At 45.2% G+C, this 22,673-nt stretch overlaps 1 protein-coding gene across 3 annotated transcripts in view; it reads left to right on the plus strand.

The window, feature by feature from the left end:
• Nucleotides 1-22,673, plus strand: part of ASTN2 (astrotactin 2) — a gene marked incomplete at its 5' end in the record, with an annotated part of 924,983 nt that overhangs the window by 140,434 nt on the left and 761,876 nt on the right. For all 3 annotated transcript variants that reach the window (XM_082619566.1, XM_082619564.1, XM_082619565.1), the window contains one exon: nt 6,956-7,143. In XM_082619566.1, coding sequence (XP_082475692.1) covers nt 6,956-7,143 — 188 coding nt within the window. The remainder of the gene's footprint in view (nt 1-6,955; nt 7,144-22,673) is intronic.

Genomic DNA, 22,673 nt, shown 5'->3' on the forward strand with positions numbered 1-22,673 from the left:
GCTTCTAATAAATGCTTTATCTATTTCACAGTCTTGATCTCTTTGCTAAATTCTTTCTTCAAAGGAGGCAAGGACTGAGGTCCTTCTTCCAGCCGCCTCACCCCTGAATTCAATACTACCTGAAAGCCACAGCAGCTGACGAGCAGCCCTTTCCTACAGCTATGGCTCTTTCAGGGTGATAGAACCCTCCCTTCCTTTGCCCCTTCAGGCCTAGGATGGTGACAGGTCCTTGCTGTTGCCAGCTTTGAGGTGCTTCATCATTGGTTGGCCGTAACCCTGCCTGTGATGATCAACTTCATATGTCAACTTGACTGGGCTAAGGGATTTCCAGAGAGCTGGCAAAACATTACTTCTGAGCTTGTCTGTGAGGGTGTGTCTGGAAGAGATTAGCATTTGAATGGGTAGACTAAGTAAAGGATAAAGGCCTTTGTCAGTGCAGGTGGGCATCATCCAATCCCTCTAGGCCCTGAATAGAACCGAAAGGTGGAGGAAGGGGAGATTTGCTCTCTGCCTGAGCCAGGACATCCACCTGTTCCTGCCCCCTGCCATTAGTCCTCTTGGTTCTCAGGCCTTTGGCTCAGACTGGGACTTACACCATTGGCTCCTCTGGTTCTCAGCCCTTTGGGTTTGGACTGGAACCACACCACTGGCTCTCCTGGGCCTGCAGCTTGAAGATGGCAGACTGTGGGACTTATTAGCCTCCATAATCATGAGAGCGAGCCCCTCATAATAAGTCTCTTTCTATATATCTATATATATTCTATCACTTCTGTGTCTCTGAGAACCCTAAGACACTTCCAAAGCCTTTGTAAATGGTCCCATTATTAAGCACTTCTCAGTCACCTTACTGAGTGTGTCTTCTCTTTTCTGATGAGACACTGACTGGCACAGAGCCATTTGAAAGCAGTCCACAAGAGAGATGGTAAAGGTTTGCAGTAAGGTAACCACTTACAGATAACAATGTAGATATTGATATTGTAGAGATGATAAGGAAGGGTGTGTATTTGAGATCGATTTCCCAAGCCCACTCATGACTTACTGCATAGAGGTGACCGCCCATGGAGGCTGGAACAGCTAATGTCAGGGGTACGTGAAGTGAATGTCACTACCTTTCCCAGCTCCTTCTACCTAGGCAGTGAGTTCATCTCTCAGAACGTCTGCTTTCCCCCTCATGGCAAGGCAAAGACCATTTGCAAACTCATCAGAAGCGCTCTCTGGCCTAAACATGAATAATCTGCAGGAGGGTCAGCTGGTGCTGTGGAATCTGAAGACGAGTTAGTTAGCCACTTGGGAGACGTTACCAAGATGGCTGGTGATCAGAAGAGCTGCTTATTTTCATAATGACCTTCAGGAATTAAATAAAAATACAATGAGTGCCATAGATTAGGGAGAACAAGCCAATTAAAACCACAACACGCCTTTGGGATTTTTTATTTCTTTTCCAGGAGGCTGAAAGGCATCCGTGGCTGCTGAGGCAGGGTGGAGGTCTTCCCAGAATCACTGATGAAGGCTGATCCTCTTGCTTGGCTTTAGCGGGTGGTGGAGGGGATTTGAGCCTATTGAATATTTCACGAGTTGCAGCCCACGTGGGGAGAACAATGAAAGGTGAAGAGGCAATCCCTGGGTTTCTTTACGATTCCAATATAAAACTAAGCTCTTCGGGGTGGGAGGGAGGTAGGCATTGGAGTCAGTCTACCGCCGGAAGGCATGGTGCACCAATTCTCCCACTTTAATATCTGCTGTTTCATTTTATATTCATTCATGTCAGCATAATCTGCCTTTATGGGAATCATCTTTGTTGCCAACCAAATGCGTTTAGTCCCCCTTTTGCTTTAAGTTTGATTGTAATATGACTTGAAGACTTCAATGAAATGTTTATATGCTGGGGCTAGGGGAAGAGGAGAGGGAAAATGCAATTGGAAAATCAATCATCAGGGAATTTCAAGAACCTAGCCTTGGTTATGCTACTGTTTCTTTGACCTGTTTTTAGTGGACCCAGGACAGGCTCTCGGAGCAAGTCTACCCGCTGATTCCCTACTGCATGCTGAAAAAAGTATACTCTGTTGCCAGACATCCAAAGCTCTTAACTCTGTGTCTGGACTGTATTCCGCCCCCCTGACATTCTACTGCCCTCCTTCTTATGTGTGTGGCTTCACTGCCCTGTGATACCCAGCCACCCAGCCCATCTCTCTGCCTCCTCCTCTCCTCCGAGGGCTAACAAGATGCCCGTCCTCTGCAACACTCACGTTACCACGTTTTGCGAGTGGTTCTTGGTCTCAAAGCTAGGAAAGTCCTGTCCCACCTTCGAGTTCCCAATGGACCTTTACTTTTTCTTTATTTCCCTAATGAAACTCAACACTGCTTTCATATCTTATTATGGATATGTATAAACACATGTGTGTATGAGTGTATATGTGTGTGTGTATTCATCATTCAGCAATTCAGGTTTTTTTTTTAATTGATCACTTATATGTGCCAAAGTACTTGAAATATGGCAGGAATAAGACACACGGGGTCCCTGCCATCCTGGAGAGACAGGTATTAAAGGCATGTTCAGGAAAATACATGAAGTAAAATTCAAATAGTGATAAGTTCCATAGAAAGTGTTTGTAAAGGCGGTACAATAGAGAGTGCATGTATATGGAGAGAAGTACTTTATTATTTTTAATCTTTTTTTATTGAAGTATAGTTGATTTACAATGTCATGTTCATTTCACATCTACAGCACAGTGATTCAGTTTTATATATATTTTTCAGATTCTTTTCCCTTATAGGTTATTACAAAACATTGAGTATATTTCCCTGTGCTATGCAGTAGGTCCTTGTTGATTATCTGTTTTATATATAGTCGTGTGTATATGTTAATGCCAAACTCCTAATTTATCCCTCCCCCTCTTCCCCTTTGGTAACCACAGTTTGTTTTCTATATCTATGGATCTATTTCTGTTTTGTAAGTTAATTTGTATCTTTTAAAAATTTTAGATTCCATATATAAGCAATGCTGTATGATATTTGTCTTTGGCTTACTTCACTTAGTATAATAATCACTATGTCCATCCATGTTGCTGCAAATGACATTGTTTCCTTCTTTTGATGGCTAAGTAATATTCCTTTGTGGATATGTACCACATCTTCTTTATCCATTCATCTATCAATGGGCATTTAGATTTCTTCCATGTCTTGGCTATTGTAAAGAGTGCTGCTATGAACATAGGGGTGCATGGATCTTTTCGAATTATAGTTTTGGAGAGGAGTACTTTACGTAAGAGTGGCGTGGCCTCTCTGAGTAGGTGTCAGTTGGACTGAGAGACAAAGGCTTAGAAGAAGCCAGCTTGCAAGCTTTGGGTGGAGAGTTCCAGAGACACTGGAGAGAAAGTGTGTATGTGCTGAGACAAGAGGAAGCCTGGCCTGTGTGAGGAGTAGTTGTAATTCCTGTAGAGCCTGGGGCATGCGATGAGCACATGATGTGAGAGGTGGATCAGGATACTGCACGGTGTCCTGGGTCACACTAAATGGAAAGTGTGCACATGTGTGGACAGTGACACGGGGCAGGGGTAGAATTTCTGCTGTTAAAGGACTGTGAGCTTCCCGAAGGCAAAGCTATGTCTCATTTCACTCCAGACTCCAAGCTACTAAGCCAGCTGCTATGGAGTAAGTCCTCAGTAAGGTGTGTTGAGTGTCTAAACAAAGAAACACAGGAATAAATGAATGAATGAGAGAACAAATGACCAAGACCTTCTGCTTCCTCTGAGGCAGTTTGTCCCTCTGAGGTTTCATGCCCCTTCTCCCCTCCCAGCAATAGTTTTTGTTTTTTGGTTTTTTCCTCTTTGTAATAGAGTAAGGCCAGAGCTGTTCTTATGATTCAATATTTACTGTGTTTCGCACACTGTTATTATCATTTAACGTTTACTGTCTGCTGACTGTGCACTCATCGCTGTAGCAAACAAAGAGTGGTTCATGGGCTAATTTAGTCAAGGAAAAGATGTTATAAGAGCAACTGGCATAGTAGAAATTACATAGACTGGAAATCCACTGGGTCCAGCTGGGTACCAGCTCACCAGTGACCTTAAGCAAGTGACTAACCCTGCGTGACCCTCTGTTTTCTAATCTGAACACGGGGATGGTGGCAAGCTCCTCTAACGTGGTGGGGTTGCAGGCACAGGTGGGGAGAATTCCAGAAGTAAGGGGTGCAGATTTCAGGAAGGATTCCTCCTCTTCCTCTGCCTGCTTCTGTACCAGGCTGTGTCAACCAGATGTGGCCTGCCTTGAGGCTCTCTGCCGGTGCCATTTTCAGGGACTCTTAGCACAGTAAGTGCCTGCCTAGCTGACAGCACACAGATCCTCCTTCTTGAGCTGCTTAATGAGACAACAATTTCCAGAGGCAAATCCCAGCGCTCGGTTCCCTGGACATCTGGTTCTGGCTTTGATGCACAGAGAGAGAAATGAGCAAGGCACTGAGCAAGGCCATTCACCATAATGTCTTCACGTTGCCTTGGCCCAGCTGGCCGGCTGCCAGAGAAGCTTCTGCCACATCCTCCGATGCTGAGGCTGGGAGGTTGGGGAGAGAAGGTGCCTGGGAGAGACGTGCTTCATAGACCAGGCTCCCAGCCAGTCTCCTCCTCGGGGCCACACAGTGTGCTCTGGGGGCCCTTTGGGGCCTGAGTTCTAGGAGCCGATGTACTCCTGAGGTGGTCTCCAGCCCTGCTCCACTCTTGTTGCAGCAAGGGAAGCCCAAGCAGGTGTTCACTTGGACTAATAACTTACTATATTCCAGCCACTTTGTCTTTGCCTTGGGATGAGGTGGGAGGCTGTTGGTTTAGAGCAGAGTGGTGACGTGAGCAGACTTATGCTGTGGCCGGATTCTTCTGGCTTCTGGTTGAGCATAGACAGAAGAGGCAAGGGTGGAAGAAGAGAGTCGAGTTAAGGAGCCCTTGCAGGAAGCCAGGCAATAGAGGAGGGTGTCTCGGCCCAGGTGGCTTGCAGTAGAGGAGCTGAGAAGGGTTGCATTTCGGATGCCTTTTGAAGGATTTCCTGATGGACTGGATGAAGAGTGGGAGAGAAAGCAGGCAGTCAAGGATGTCTCAAGAGCGTCTGAAGGGTGAATTACATCCTGACCCTATTAATAATAATAATGATAATAAATGTTAATAGCTAACTTTTTATAGCACTTATTAAGTGCCAGATGCTCTTCCCCTAAGGACTTTCTTTTTTTCTTAAAGAACATGAGTAACTTTTTAAAAAAATTATTTATTTATTTATTTATTTATTTTTGGCTGCATTGGGTCTTCGTTGCTGCACTCGGGCTTTCTCTAGTTGCAGCAAGCGGGGGCCACTCTTCATTGCGGTACGCGGGCCTCTCACTGTTGTGGCCTCTCCCGTTGCGGAGCACAGGCTCCAGACGCGCAGGTTCAGTAGTTGTGGCTCACGGGCCCAGTTGCTCCACGGCATGTGGGATCCTCCCAGACCAGGGCTCGAACCCATGTCCCCTGCATTGGCAGGTGGATTCTAAACCACTGCGCCACCAGGGAAGCCTCCCTAAGGACTTTTGATTGTGAAATTGAAGGAGTTAGAGTCTACGGGGAATGGACCATATAAGAATAATTCAGTAGAATTTGATGAGCAAATATCATCATCTCATCTCAAGGTGACTCTTTTCTTCAGTGTCACCAGGTGTGATGGGGGCTGCCGTGGGCATGGGGTGAGCTGACTAGATAAGAAGTTCTAACTCGTCTTCCTCATCAATCCTCCTCAAGCTCATGTCTGTGTGCATGTACATGAGGTCTTTGGGGACTGTAGAAATACTGTCTCTAGGTGAGCTCTATAGCTTCGTCCAGAGGTCCAAGCATCAGACACTATTAAGGCTACTTGTCTATTGATGGATTGATTGCCTCTGTTTCTTACAGTAACTCTCACTTGAGGAAAGATTTGATAATTCACCAACCCCATCACCCTTCCCCTTTATTCACAGGACACACTGATAGGCCTTGTCCTTCAAAATATTTTCAGGGACACATTCCTTTAGCAGACAGCACTAGGAAAAGATTGTATGATCCCACTGCAAGGATGCTTTTGGTACTGTATGCTCTCACCCTTCTTAATAAGAAGCTATATTGGTACAATTACATTGACTGGAAGTAGTATTAAAGTGATACTTATTATTTTTAAAGTATTTTCAGACGGAAAAACAGCATAGAGGCAAGAGTTAGGAAGTTCAAGTCAGGTGACCTTACCATTGACTAGAAAGTTCTAACTTCCCATTGGTTATATGAGAACATTGAAGTAGGAAAGAGGGCTTTCAAGTATTTTTAAGCCATGGAAACCTTTGTGCCAGAACTTCCTTGCTTGAGAGTACAGTATGTACAATATGAGGGAAAAACTGGAGTGGCTCTGACTGAAGCAGGAGAAATGGCTCAGAACAACCCACTTACCAAGCTCCTTTCCCTTAAAGGATGATCCTGAGGCACCTCAGCCGGGCCAGATGTTCTTTTGGGCCTTCCCGGCTCTGAGGTTCTGCATTTCTGCCATGAGCATTTCCAACTCAGCTTCTGAAGAGTTCACACTCTGAACTCCCACTCTTCAGAGATTTCCTTCCTTCACCTTCTTATAGTTCTGTGGCCTCAGAAGAACGTAAGCACATTCACCTCTTGCTTAGTTCACCTCCACTGTTGGAGTAGAATGAATTACCTTATCATGCATGCTGGTATCAAAAGGGCACCAGGCAGACCTGGGTTCAAATCCTGCCTCTGCCACTCTGTTGCTTGGGGATAACCTTGGCTACAGTTGACTCATCTGTAAATGGGAGTGATGATCTCTGGCTCAGAGATTCCATGTGGGGAGAGGCATCCTGGTACAGGTAGGTGCCTTCAGAGCTCCTGAATACATGTGGCCCCTCTCCTCCCCGGCGCGCCGAGGCCAGGCCTGCCGCTCACCCAGCACCTTGGGTCTTGTCTTGCAGAGATGTCAGGCACGGCAGCGGACATCTCGCTGGTGCACTGGAGACAGCAGTGGCTGGAGAACGGCACCTTGTACTTCCACGTCTCCATGAGCAGCTCCGGGCAGCTGGCCCGGGCCACCGCCCCCACCCTCCAGGAGCCCTCAGAGATTGTAGAGGAACAGATGCACATCCTCCACATTTCTGTGATGGTGAGTGAGTGGGCATGCAGTGGGGGCTTTGGGGGGTGGGTAAAGGGAAGGGCGAGTGGAGAGACCGTGGCAAGAGGCAGGGGATGGCCAGCAGGTGGAGGGAAGGAGCTGGCCAAGTGCGAGAGGTTAGAATGATAAACAGAAGGTCGGATGGATCCCATGGTGTCACTTGGACTGACGCATACTCATCCGTCATCTGTCAGCTGTGACAAACTAATTGTGCTTCAGAGGAGAAAATAAAGGGTCTCCAACTCCTTGGCCTTTTGGCCGACCTCTCTGGGAATAGCTGTTTAACATCTGTCACGTGCTTGACCTGCTTTGCCGAGGGCTCAGGTTCAGCGCTCCACAGCCGGCCGTTCCAAGAATGACTGAACAAACAGAATTGGAATGGGGTTGCCCTTCCCCAAGTACCCTTGATGTGCCAGGTGCTTTAACTCTCTTTAACACCCCCTGCAGTGTAGACCGTGCATGGTGGCCCCTGGAGCTGGACTGGGCATAGCCGGGGCTGTCACACACCAAAGCCCCCTCCATTACCCTCACTTCATAGCTGTGAATACTGAGTCAGAGGGGTAGAGAACCTTACCCAAGGTCACATCGCTAGGAAGAGGTGGAGCTGCTCTTGGGCATTTGAACCCGTGTGTATCTGGCTACAAACACTGGACTATGTCCTCTACACTCTGCTCTCAATGCAAGAATTTTTTGACTCTCCACCGTGTGTGAAGCACTGCACCAGGCACATTCGTGGACATGATTTCATTGCATTCTCACCAAGAAGTCAGGCACGTCACTTCCATGTTAGAGGTGAAGTTATGGACACAGAGAGATCTGTTGTCTGTTGGCCCCAGAACCTGGAACACTCTGAGGCTGCTGCCTTCTCAGAAAAGGATGCTAGGACAGAAATCGCCTGAATGGTAGTCCAAAGTGTATGTAGATTCACATTAATGATGTATTAGAAAAGCTGTAATGAATGGCTTTGCACAGTAGATAGAAAAAAATGCAGTGTGCAGAATGTGTAGGGTCTAACTGGCTCAAGAAGAGATCAGATAATAGCTACGGCTGACATCCCCCTAGTGCTTTTCACTCCTGAAGCCGTTCTTACGTTATTTCCCCCTTTTTACCTTTAGCACAGCTCTGCCAGATGCAAGAGGGTAGGAAAAGTTATTCCCAACCTATGTGTGAGGAAGCTAGGGCTCAGAGAGGTAGAGTGATTGACCTAAGGTCACTCAGCAAAATAGGGCCGTAACCCAGCCCTTCATTTTTTCCTTCCGTTCAATAGTCAGCAGTACTTACCAAGAGCCTCCAGTGGAGCAGATCTTGCCTTTTGGTCTCTGTTCTGGTCCCTCTTCAACCTGCACTGTGCATTAGACATTCTCATTAGGGCTGAGTAAGTGCTTGGAAATGTTCTCTTTTTGGAAAAACACACACATACCGCAGCCAGACAGCCACGTTAAATTTGGACCTAACGCATGCTCATCACGTGGAGGAACAAATCAAGGCCTTTGTGTTATTCACGGAATGAGTGTGATAGACTTTTCCCATTTTTATATTTAGCGAGTGATGCAGCCATACGCCAAGCCAAGTGGATGCCTGCATGCTAAGTTTGGGTCGCAAGTTTGTAAGCACCCTCTCAGGGTACTTGCTGAGTTCCTCAAGGGGCCCGGGGCACCAGCTGATGGGCATGACGGCTCTTCTTTTAATGTCTGAGTGAGACTCGGTTTGCACTAATATTTATTAAGCATTTTCTGTTCGGCATGGCGTTGACTCACCTACGTCCTTCCCATAACCCAGTGACCTAGACAGTATTATCTCAATGATCAGTGAGTTCTGCATGGGCTTTCTCTGCTTCCATGCCCAGTGTTAGTTAAATCAGACCTCTCCCCAAAGACTAAAGGTGTTTCTCACTTTTTTTCTGCTCAGTGAGTTTAGCTTGGAAAGAAGAACTCACTGAGACCCAGATGTCGCTCCAATTCCCTGTAATTCAGGGTGTGGCTGGTGGAGTAGGTGGTGTGGAGGTTGCCAGTCTCTAGACCCTCCCTGCCCGCAAGCTGGAGTGGCCCAAGGCTACCACCTTGTGGTCCCACCCATTCTTCCCCCTTCAGTGCTCCCAAGTCTTGATCTTTCCTGTCCTCACCTTACCCTCAGCAGACAGTCCTGTCCAGGAAACACTGGTCCCCTTTGCATCCGTTGATGGCAGCCCAGCCTCTCAGAGGCGGGACATGCCTCAGAGAACCCTGCCCTCTACATAGAGGTAGGATGACGTGGTTATAAGCATAGACACCTGAGCCCGAGTGCCTGGGTGTAAAGTTTCACTCTGCCACTTAGCACTCTGGGTGATGTTGGGCAAAGTATTTAACCCATCTATGCCATGTTTTGTCATCTATAAAAATGAGGATTATACTAATACTTACTGTGTATGAGAGCACTTGTATCAGAGGGGCTTGGCATACAAGGGCATTAGCTTTTATTATTAGGCACAGTTTTATTATGGAGATGTGCTGATGTATTATACCCATTCATTTCACGGATGGATAAACTGTGGTCCAAATACAGACTAGGACTTGTCCAGAACCCCCAGCCAGACAGTGGGGCTTGGCCTGGAGGACAGACCTCTCCGTGGCTCAGACTCTGTCCTTGCCATTCTGGCCACAGATAATTCAGCAAGAACAAAAAGAGTGTTTGGTTCTCCCCACTTCTGCCTTACCAATCTTTTTAATTTTTCAAACAAATCTTGAATCTTAGATTTTTAAATCCCAAACATTTAAAATGGCATTCATGGTGGCTGGGACCTGCCTTCCCATTTCACAGATGAAATATTTGAGATTCAGTGAGTTTAACTGACTTGCCTAAGGCTGCGTGGCTAACAAGAAAGCACTTCTGGTCCCAGGCTTTTCCAAGATTCCAAACTCATGTCACGGGGCTACTCAGGACACCGTGACTCTCCCTCTGTCAAACTTTGCATTGTTATCATCTTTGGTGAAGATCTGAGATGGTTTTGTGAGAAGACCAAATCATCCAGTCAAATCTCAAAGAAACCTGGAGGTCAGAGTCCATGTTTTCCATCCGCTTTCCTCAGCATAAATATCCTGCCCACCCATGCAGGGCAACCAGTTCCAGCTCAGTCACTGGAACCTGCTACAATCCATGCCTACTGGCGTGGAACCAGCATGCCCTTTTGAGCTTGTTAAGCCCCGAGTTGAGCATCTACTTTATCCCAGAAGGTTGCATCATCTGACTATTAATATCCCAAGAGTCAGGCAACAAAGAGGTACTCCGTGAAACCCTGGGTAGAGGAAGAAAGTAGAGGGTCATTCATCTAGTCTGCAGTCCCAACTTCAGCTACTCAGAGCAGTCCCATGCCTGCCTCAGCCATGCAGGGGGCACAGTGGATGCAGAGAACAGAGCAGAGGTTCGGAAGGCATAGTCTTTCTTGCTTCCTGCTTCCTGATGGTTTTACTCTTGGGAGTTCCATCACCTCTTTGAGTCTCAGTTTATCTATGAAACAACTGATCATACCAGTCTCACAGGGTTACTGAGAAGAGTGGAAGAAATATATAAATCGTACCTAATGTCTAGTCTGGCACACTGGGGGTATACGATAAAGCTGGCTATTATTACTCCCGGTGCAGCAATTTTAAAGGACTCTGATGCAGGAGTAAGGAGACATTGGATTGAGTCTTCTTTTTGCTGCTATCTTGCTCTCTGATCTAGAGAAATATTCACAATAGCTGACATTTACTGAGTATTCACTACATTCCAGCTAGTGTTCCAAATTTTGTTTTACATGCATTATTAAATTTAATCCTTACAACAGATCTTAAGGTAGATACTCTTGTTATGTTTATTTCATAGATGTGGAACCTGAGATGTTAATAATATCAATAGCTATTGGTGTGAGTTGGTCAAGGTTAAATGGTAAAACCAATATTTAGTTCTATAGAGGCAGACTCCAGATCCTCTGCCCTTAATCTGTAAAGCAGACCATCATTTCTCTTCTCCCTGAATTAGTTGCTGACTTAAATTATAAGATGTTATGGACAAATTAATACAAAGACTCCCGCCTTATGTAGAATCTATGGGTGTGTTAAGGGGGGTTGTGACTTGGGAGTCAACTCCAAGGTTAAACAGTATCTCTGTTGCTGGCTTTATGACCTTGGCCAAGTCAACCTCATCATTCGTAAAACAGGAATAATATTTCCTAATTCCCAGATTTTTTTCTAAGTACTGAATGAGGTCACACATGCATAATAAAAACAATGGCTACCCTCACTGAGGACTTTCTGTATGCCAGGCACAGTCTAGGTGTGGTACATGCAGCATTCCATTTAATTGTTCTGGTTCCTCTATAAGATAGATACTGCTCCTGTCCCTCATTTACAGATGAGGAACCTGGGAGTTAGTGAGATTTTATAACCTGCAGAAGTTCACATCTCCAGTGAGTACCAAAGCTGGGATTCCAACTCCAGTCTGCACAAATTAATAAGAATCTTTGATCTTGGGCATGATTCTGCATGATGCAGTGCCTGAAATTCAGTAAGTGCTCACAAGGTGGTAGCTGTCATTAAAATGTTAGCTGTAGTGACAACAGTGACGAATATTGTTGCCACAATGTTTTGAGCAAAGGGATGAAAGGAAATGTTTGATTTGATCTGTGAGAAGAGAAGACCTTTGAGGACATGTTTCTTTCAAAGGGACCATCCCACAGAAAATGCCACAGGTTTGTACTGGTGGGCCCCAGTGAGGAGGGCTTACAAAGGACCAAGCTTCCAAAGTGTTTGAGCTCTCCAGAAATGGAGGGGACTGAGTCAGAGGATAGTGAGGTCCTTGTCTTTGGGGTATGCAAGCAAAGGCTAGAAGCCGTATTTGTCAGGATTTTGAGAGGAATAATAGTTAAATTAGGTGACTGTTGTAGTTCCTTCAAACTTGAAGATCTATGATTCTGTGGCATAATATATAGAAAAACACTTTGAGGATTATAAACTGCCCCATAAATCTAAGAAATTATTATTACCATTCTCAATCAGTAGCTTTGTTTAAAGGATCTGTGTGATATGGGGATAGTACATTTTAAAGCTTTCTGTGAAAAATGGCTTTAGATCATTTCCCCAGTCATTGCATTTATTCATTCACAGCATATCATGCATTCCTTAGTTGATTGGTTTAATCACTCAATCGTGCAATGCTTTACTTGCCCACTAAACCCAACAATGAAAATCCTATCTGGTAGAAAAAAGAAAAAAATAAAAGGCTCTAAAAAATCAACCACAGGCTCAGAACAAGCCAAATCTGTGGGATTTCACCATTAAAAGGGGTCCTATGTTTTAAGTTGTATTCATGAAAAACCAGTTTTCTGAGCAACTAGTTTTTGAAGGTTCTAGGTGAGACTTGAAATATTGTGTTTACTTTTGGGGATCATATGTTAAGGTAAACAATAACTGACTAGAAAATGTATGAGAAAATAATCAAGACAGCGAAGAGTCTTAAAATAATAATGCTAACAAGCACTGTTACAATGCTGAGTTAGTGTTATAGTCATTGACAGATTGTTAACTCATTTAATCCTTACGATAATCCTAAATCAATAGATGTCCTGTTCTACTTTTGAGAACCTATAGGCGTAGAGAATGTAACTACCGTGCAAGAACTGTGGACCTGGTATCCCAAGGTTTGTAACTGACTTACCGGCCATGTGACTTGGGCATGTTCCTCCCCTCTGCTTCTTCCATTTCCTCATCTACAATGGAGTGAGGGTGGAAATATCTGCCAAAGGATGCTGTTGTGAGGATCACCTAAGATGATACATATAAAGCACATATGCTAGAGCCTGACACAGAGTCAGGTCATCCTAAGTGTTAAGACTCTGCTATTTACAAGTGTATGTTTCCTAGGGCTGCCATCACAATGTACCATAAACCGAGTGACTTAAACAACAGAAATGTACTGGCTCACCGTTCTGTAGGCTAGAAATCTGAGATCAAGCTGTGGGCAGGCCAAGATGTGGATCTGTTCCAGACCTCTCCCCTAGCTTCTTATAGCACCTGGGCTTGTGGCACGATAACTCTGTTCTTCCTGGCATTCTCCCTGTGTGGGTATCTGTCTCTGTGTCCAAATTTTCTCCTTTTTATAGGACACTGGTTACATTGGATTGAGGCCCACCGTAATGACACCATCATAACTTGATTACCTCTATATGTAAAGATCCAGTCTCCATGTAAGGTCACATTCTGACGTACTGGGGATTTGGAGTCCAACATATCTTTTTTTGGGGGTGCACAATTCAAGAAATAACAATAAGTGCTATTGCTGTGTTATTTATAAGTGATATTAATGAAGAATGCTCAGGGCAACCAAGGTGGGAGAACCCAAAGCCTTTCAGAGTGAAGGCAGAGTAGAAGGGGAAACATCTGGACTAAGAGGAATATTTTTTAAAAGGTGGCAGCAAAAATCCAGTGGTAGGAAAATCATGTGATACACGTAGCACAAAGAACTCTGGCCTGGGACTCAGCTGTCCCAGCCCTGCCCCTCATGTGCTCTATGACCTTGAGCAGGTCACATTCCCTTCTTAGCCTTAGTATCCCCATCTGTAAGTTGAGATCCTCAAGCTTATATCTGTTGCCAAGACATGATGAAGTTTGGACGTACAAATATCCCAAGTACATTTTTATATGTGTGCCATACCTCGTGAATCCCATTTACTTTTTTTCCCCCAGAAAGTGAAAATTTTTTTTGAAATTTTTAAAATCACAAATGCATTTTTTTAGTTTTTAAAAATGTAAATCATATGTACCTTGAAGCTTGGCCATGGCTTGCCTCAACAACAAGGATTAACTAAAATCCCACAGGGTCTCTAGCTAGGCTAATGGGAAGATTAGGAGAATAAGCCATGGCTTCTGTCCTAAAGGAAATATGGCTTATCTCCCACAACATTTAGGGATGCAGCTTAGGGAAGTATTGATGGAATGAGGCCGAGACACTGTCAGGAGGCCTGGTTTCAAGTTAAAGACTGTACCTTGTACCAGCTGCAGAGATTTGGACAAAGCTTTACTTCTCTGAGCTTCTTGATTGGTCATCTTCCAAATGGAAATAAAATTAGAATCATAACATTGAACAGAGATAATGCACATGAAAGCATTTGGCTAGGTTTCCCCCCAAAGCAGTAGAACTATACAGTTTGGTTGGAACATTGGAGCTGAAAACACCTTAGACCTTGCAGAATCCAATTCTTGAGATGTCAGCTTTTGCTTGCTTCTTCTGTGAACAGATCACTCTGAACCTCAGTGACTGACCAAACAATGCTTTACTTCTCATGCACCTTACGTGTCAGCAGCTGCAGTCACGGTGGCCCAGATCTGCTTGTCTTCTCGTGCTGGGACTGTGGCTGAAGGGGGGCCCCAGTCTGAGACATTTGGTTTTCATGGCAGTGAGCAAGACAGCAGGCAGAAATCTAGGATGGCTCTTAAAGCAAATGCTTAGACATGGGTTCTCTCACATTCTGTGGGCCAGGGCATATCGTGTGGCCAAGCCAGTGGCAGGGGTGTACGGTCCTATATGGAGAATGGGCGTGTGAACAACTGCAGATAGCAGTTAGATCTATGATTCTGTGGCATAATATATAGAAAAACACTTTGAGGATTGCAGTTAGCAGATAGCTGCAGATAGCTGTTAGATGAGACCACGCCTCATTTTACAAATGGAGAAAAATGAGGCCAGAAAATGGACCTTCTCCATCCCTACTCCATTCTTCTGGGCCAACAATCAAGCCCAGCTGGAGAAGGCTGACAAAGGCATCCTGGATATCCATCTCAGGAAGGGGGCCTGGAGGCAGTTCCTTTGAGCCTTCTGGTCAAAAAGAAATGCAAGATGGGAATGTATATAAGAAAAAAATCTGCATAATGGGGGGGAGCAAAGAGATAGACAGGAAAAACAGACATCCACCAGTATTTATTGAGCAACTGTTGTATACTAGATGTGTAGAAACTACCAGCGGCAGAGAGAAGTAAAAGGAAACAGAAAAAGGGAGCCAAGGACAATGAGAGAGATGTGGAAAAATAAAGGGAAATTGGCAGGAACAGACAGAAAAGGACTTAGCAATAGAAGCAGAGGTGGGCAAAGAGGAAACAGAGAATAAAAGACATGGAGGAAACCACACAGAGACAAGTAAACAGGGAAAGAGAAACAGCAGAGTGAGAGGGACCAGATAGATTGGGATCCCCAGAAAGAGCCTTGGAGGGTGGACTGACGGGGTGAAGGGTGGGGTGCTAGGAGTGAGGAAGAGGCTGAGGAGGAAGTCCTGGAAGATGGGGCCACATCCAGCAGAGACGAGGAGGGTCTGAGGTGGGGCTTCGGGACCAGCGGATCTGAGAAGAGGCAGCGGAGGTTGAGGTGGGTGAGGCTACAGTGTCGAGTCCTGGAGGGTGGGGAGGATCCAGAGACTGCAGAGGGGCAACACGGGGAGGGGCCAGATGGGTTGGCAGAAAAGTCAAGGAGAATGTCCTCTCCATGGCCACACCCCACCTGCTTTCCTCCAGCCTCTTGTCCACATTTCATCTTCTTTCAAGAACCCAGGGCTTTCGTATGGTGTTCTAGCAACAGGGAGTGAATGAATGGGGTGTGTGTACAAGTGGGGTGCCATGTTCCCACCGTTTACTCCCCTTCCCGCATGTTCTGAGTCTATCCGCAGTGAAGATCGAGGTGGGCTTCCTTTGGGTTCATTAGTGGGCTTCCACTTCCTGCTTCACTTAACTCCCCTTTGTCCCCTCTCCTCATCTTCAGGAGGCAGCTTGGTTTGGTGGAAGTAATGTGTTTGGAGACAGACAGGTGTGCATTCAAATCGTACTCTTTCCCATATTGCTGTTTGACCTTAGATATATATTCCTGAACTTCTCTGATTCTTACTTTCTCCTGAATTTCCAGTGAGGCTGTGAATCTCTCATTCATGGGGCTTAGGGGAGAAATAAATGGTAAAAGACACATGAAGTGTCTTAGAACAATGCTCAGAGAAGATCCCTTTCTTTTCCTTTTGCCTCCTAAAAACTCCTTTCTAATCCACTGTTGGGCTTGGCCTTGGAAGACATCCTTAGAGCTAAGTTGGGCAGGAGTTATTAAGAATATTGACTCTAAAATACTGATATAAATAATTGACTAATAAATAAATGGGATAGAAGAGAGAGCTCTTCCTTACAGTGGAATTCCAATTAATAAATGTAGAGGAAAGAGGGAACTAGAAAGTCACCATTAGACGGTCACCACTGTAATAATTACTACCAACAAGATCCATCCATGTATACTAAAATTAATGGGTGAAACTTCAAGAAGCATCAGGATATTTGCAGTCTCAAAGAATTACACCACCACCCACCCCCTCGGATATATATTAATTACAAAAAGAAAATGGTGACTTTACAGTGGAACAATCTAGCAGATACCACTTGCATTAACTTCCTAGGGCTGCTATAACAAATTATCAAACACTGAGGGGCTTCAAACAACAGAAATTGATGTTGATGCTTTTACAGTTTTGGAGACCAGAAGTCCAAACTCAAGGTGTCAGCAGGGCTGCATGCTCTCCGGGGCTCTAGGGGATAATCCATTCCTTGCCTCTTCTAGTTTATGGTGGCTCCACGCTTCCTTGGCTTGTGGCTACTTGACTCCAATTTCTGCTTTCATCTGCATTTCACTTTCTCCTCTGTGTCCTTTCTTCTATGTCTCTCGTAAGGACATCTGTCAGTGGATCGAGGATCCACCTGGATAATTCAAGATGATCTCCCCCTTGCAAGATCCCTAGCTTACTTACATCTGCAAAATAAGGTCATATTCACAGGTTCTGGGCACTGGGATATGGATATATCTTTTGGGGGGTCCACCGTTCAACCCACTACATCACCTTAACCAAGTGATCCAAGTTAACAGCACCAGGAACAAGACATATGGACAGCCTGAATCTCCTGATAGGATGCAGTGAGAAGAGCACAGTGCTGTTTCTCTGGTTTTCTTGCCAAAAAATGGTGTAACTTGATTCTAACCATGAGAAAACATTAGAGATAAACTCAAAGTGAGGGACATGCTACAGAATAGCTGACCAGCGTTCTTCAAAGGTGTTAAGATCATGAAAGACAGGGAAGACTGAGAAATTGTCACAAATAAGAGAAGACAAGGGAGACTTGAAAATTAAATGCCACATAGGATCCTGGGTTAGACCCGGCCCCCACCTCCCCCCACCACAAAAAAAAACCTAGTGGGAAACCTAGTGAAATCCAAATAGGTCTGTAGTTTAGCTGATGGGATTGTATTGTTAACTTCCAGGTTTTGATTATTCTACGGTTGTCCCTCAGTATCCATGGCAGATTGGTTATAGGACCCCCACAGAGACAAAAATTCATAGATGCTCAAGTTCTTTAGATAGAATAATGTAGTGCAGTTGGTCCTCCATATCCATGTGTTCTGCATATGTGGATTCAACTAACAGAGGATCGGTTGAACCCATGGATACAGAACCTGCAGTATTTTGTTATGAGAAATGTTACCTTTAGGGGGAAGTGAGTGAAGACTATGCAAGAACTCTCTGTAGTAACGTTGCAACTTCTGGTGAGTCTATAATTATTTCAATACAAAAGAGTTAAAAACAGAAAGAGTATTGCGTCTGCAGCAGGACAGTTTGGGTTAGATCCTGGACTCATGGCTGACTTCTCAGTGTGACATGGTTAAGTTACTCCCTTGTGCCTCAGTTTCCTCCACTGTAAAATGTGATAATAATAGTTTCTACCTCCTAGAATTAAAATGAAGTCACACATGTAAACTCTACACAAATGTTGTATCATCAATTTCATTAATATTGCTACTGTCATTGTTCCTCTTTCACCAGTGATAAAACCAAGGCCTCAACAGTCAAAACTACTCTTTTCTAAGATCACACAGCCAGTGCCTGAGCCCAGAATTAAAGTTAAGTTTCTGATTCCAAGTGATCTCTCTCCTCTATAGTATTTCTTCTCTTGCAGGGGCAAGGATGGGTAAAGACCTTTTAGGGACCCATCTTCATAATCATCTAGTTAATACTTGACTCTGTGTGTTAGTGCAGGTCTGCCCTTGGACTGTGGAAGGAGGTAGCGTATCCTCTTTAGAAGTGATGAGAGCAGACATTTCTGACTTAGATTCCCCCCAAAAAACAAAAACAGCTACTTTGAAACTCCTCTAGTCCAACTCCTTCATTTTAGAGTGAAAACAAATACAGAAACTAAGCCTGTAGGTCTCAAAGAGTGACGTGGTCAGTGTCATGTGGCAGGTCAATGACAGAGCTGGCCTTCCCATCTAGATCTCATGACTCTGTGTGTGTGTGTGTGTGTGGCCCCCACTGCACCACACTTTCTAAACCTCCCCCAGCTGTGATCTGCACTCAGTAGATGGCCCCTCACTCTGTGCTGTGGGAGCCGTAAACATACAGGTTCAGCACAACATTTCACTTCATTGTGGTAATCATGCTGTCTGCACATCTACCAATACAGTCAAACAATCACCCAATTCAAACTTCTGCTGCTAATGTTCCCCAGCTCAAGGGTGTCTTTAATAGCAAAATAATACTTGTTTTTTCTTCCTTCCCTCTCTGTTTTTTTCCTAATCTCTCCTGGATGAGACATAACATTAATTACAGCAGTTAACAGAAATTCTGTCTCCATTACTGCCTGCCACCTTTTGCATCTTGACTTCTGCCTCCAAAATTTCTCTCCTGAATGAAGGGAGGGGGGCTTATGCAGATGTGTGATTGTCTGTATTTACCTTTTCTCTGCTACCTCCTTGGTGCTGAATTTTAAGACAAGCAGGATCAATATTTTCACTGGGGGGGGCGGTGGTGCGTGAATGTGAATGTGTATGCATTGTTTGTGTGTGCCTGCTTTGTAATCTAGCTGTCATTTTGAGCTAATTGTGTTGTTTCCTCTTGTGTGGAAGGAAATCTTATCTGTTTTGGATTAAAATTCAATGAAGGTCATAGCGGCTGGAAAACTTAGCAGACTGCTGCAATTAATGTTCATTTGGCTTTGATAAATTGGTACGTTCCCCTCAATAGGACTGGAGTGGATTTCAGAGGCAATAATTCTTCCATTAACTCAATGATTCTGCCTGTGATGGAGGACCTTGTCCTGCTTTTGTTTGTCATCTGTCACTTGGAGGAGCTGGGCATATGTCGGAGATGATTTATCATGATTGCAGTGCCTGCTTGTATCAAAGCATTTAAAACCACAGATTATTTTTGCCCCCCCCCCCCCGTAAATTGCTTGATTAAACAAATGTGAGGTTGGAATTAAGGTAGAAAGAAATTTGTGCGCCTCTGTTCCCACCCCTGGGTTTCCACAGTTATGTGGTTATCGCAAGTTCCTTTCAAGCTCAAGGTGAAAATGTGTTTGTAGAGGAATAATACTGAGCGCTTACTGTATGCCAGGGATTGTGCTGGGAGCTTTATGTGCATTATTTTACTTAATTCTTAAAATAATTCTGTAGGGTAGCTTGTCTTTATTACCTGGGAAGAGGTTGAAATCCATAGATGATAAGCATTTCATCCAATATAAGCAACATAAGATTGGAAACCAAGTGTCTTGATTCTAAAGCCCTTGCATTACCACTCTGTGCATTAGGATTTTTTTAAATTGCCTAATATTATTAAGTTCTACTGTTTACTTCTGGTATTTCACTAGATGTGGAGCCAGATCTCTTTTCTATACATAAGAATTACCTCAGGTGTTTGTTTCAAAGGCAATTTCCTGGGCCGTGCCCCAGGTCTACCAGAGCTGAACACCTGGTGGGGGGTTCTGGGGAATCTGCATCATGGCAGGCTCTGCCCCTAATGTTTGCTGATAGCAAAGGTGGAGAATCACTCACCTGCAGCTCATTGAGACCAGCAGTGGGAAAACCACAGCCTCAGCCCACTAATTTTTAAAATTATTATTTAGTTCTCATGAAACCCTGCCATGCAGGCATTGGTATCACCATCTTACAGATTGAAATGTTGAAGTACATCAAGTTAAGTGGGTTTGTTCAAGGTCACACAGCTAGGGAGAGGCCAAGCTGGGGTCTAGACCCTGCATTTGCCTCACTGGCTGTAAAGGTCTTAAACAGCATCCCCATCTCACCCTCTCCTGCCCTTGACCCTCTATGTCCCCAGCCCTCCCTCCCTTCTCTCAATTCTGCAGGGCCACCAGCAAGAGTGGCCCTCTGTGCTTTCCCCATGGACACTCTCTTCAGCTCCTGTTTTATTGAAGTCCTTATGTGTCCTGATGTTCCCCTAATGAAGCGTCTAGAGGCCGGCCCTGTCTCCGCCTCCCTTAACAGGGAGTGAAATATGTTGGTGCCTGTGCCAGGGGCTTTGTTGAGATGGTTCAAGAGCCCCCAGGAGGAGATGTGGGGGGAGACGAGACCCCCTTCCCCTCATTGCAGATGATCTCAGGTAAAGGAAACTCATGTAGGGCAGGTCTGTGCCATTACAGTAATTATAGAAGCGTGGCTGAGAGGGGAGGCTGATCGGCTGGACCTGGATCTGACAACCTTTTGCTGACTTTGTGATCTTGGGCTAGCTACTTGCCCTTTCTGAACCTTGATTTCCTCCAATGGAAAATAGGCGTAACAATAGTACCTCCTCTAATAAAAACACTGCCAGATATGGAAGCATCCATGGTAAGTGCAAGCTTGGTATATGATACACAGACATTTCTCAGTCCTTTGTAGCGGTTCTTAAAGCTCTAACACTGTTGACCCATTAATGTTAATAGAACATGCTGTCATTTAACATCTCCTGAAAGCTTGACAATCTATTAAGTAGGTGTCCATTTTAACACCCTTTTATAGCAGGTCAGGCCAAGCCTCAGAGAAGGGGCTTGCTTAGGGTCACACAGTTGGTCAGAACCAGAACGAGAAGTCTCTGGATCCCTGACAGAACTGGGTAGGTGGGGCCGTTGGTGGATGGTTGCCTGAAGTCCTGTAGCAGGTAATTTAAGGTCCACTGTAAAATCTGGGCTGGATACTCTACCTGCACTTCATTTCTGAGATTGAGTGGCAGGTGTTATGAACTGAATCGCGTCCTCCTCCCCCCAAAAAATCATATGCTGAAGTCCTAACCTCCAATGTGACTGTATTTGGAGATAGGGCCCTTAAGAGGCTAATTAAGGTTAAATGAAGTCATAAGAGTGAGGCCCTAACTTAATAGGACTGGCGTCCTTCTAAGGAGAGGATGCCGGAACATAGTGGAAAGACCATGTGAGGACACAGTGAGAAGGTGGCCGTCTACAAGGAACCCTTAGCAGAAACCACCCCTGTCAGTCAGCACCTTATCTCCGATCTCCAGCCTCAGAGCTGTAGGACAGTACACTTCTGTTGTTCAGTCCACCCTGTCTGTGGAATGCTGCTATGGCAGCTTGAGCAAACTAATACAGAAGAGAACTGTGGTTAGTGCCTCCCTAGCCGACAATGGCTGAGGGATGACAGGAGCTGGAATACATATTTTCCTTTTCCTCGGCTCTTATTCCTGGGACAAAGGGAAAAAGAAGGAGGGGAGGAAATGATCACAAAGCAGAAAGGGGACAGGATGGAAAGGGGAGAGGAGGGGGGAAAGAGGTCTTTAGAGTGTCTGGCATATACTAGCAGCTAAGTAAACTGTTAGATGAATGGAATGGGAGATAGATGATTGGATCCTGTCATGTGTTACAGTTGTTAGCTTTTTGCAACACTGTAATACTGGGTGCAGATTCCCAGGTTGCAGGGAGAGGGGCTGATGGTGACAGCTTCCACTTAGTTATTGCAACACTTATTTGAGAGTGCCTTTTATATGCTTGCATGGTCTTCCTCACACACTGCTTCATTAACATTTACAAAACTGCCTGTTAGTGATTATTCATAGGTGAGATGTGTAAGACTATGCCCATTTGATGGATGAGGAAACTGAGATTGCCCAAGGTCACATGCAGCCAGAGACCTGGACTCTTAGTCTCAAGCCCATGCTCTCCCTGTTGGCACGTTGAGGCCAGTGAAACTGGAAGAACAGTTCACTCAGAGGAGAGACCCACACATTGTTAGGTTTCTCTTTACCCAGTTACTACCTGTGTGACCTAGAAAAGGTCGTCTAACCTGACAGAGATCCTCACAGTGCCGGAGCCTCGGAGGCTTCGACGAGGGAGCACAGTGAAGTGCTCGGTGCCTTGTCGGTAGGAAGTGCTCTGTGACGGGCAGCTCTGAAGTTGTGCAAACCTTCCTTCTTATCTCCAATATCCTGTTTCCTGGACCTTAAATCAAGAACAGCAACTCATACCTTAAAAGACTGTGTTGAATGAAATGAGATAACCCAGGTAGAATTCCAGGATAGTGCCTGGCACGTAAAAGATGCTCAGTTCGGGCTTCCCTGGTGGCGCAGTGGTTGAGAGTCCGCCTGCCGATGCAGGGGATGCGGGTTCGTGCCCCGGTCCGGGAAGATCCCACGTGCCGCAGAACGGCTGGGCCCGTGAGCCATGGCTGCTGAGCCTGCGCCTCCGGAGCCTGTGCCCCGCAGCGAGAGAGGC

The sequence above is a fragment of the Mesoplodon mirus genome (assembly GCF_964341445.2).
Source record: "Mesoplodon mirus genome assembly, chromosome: 1".
NCBI lineage: Eukaryota > Metazoa > Chordata > Mammalia > Artiodactyla > Ziphiidae > Mesoplodon > Mesoplodon mirus.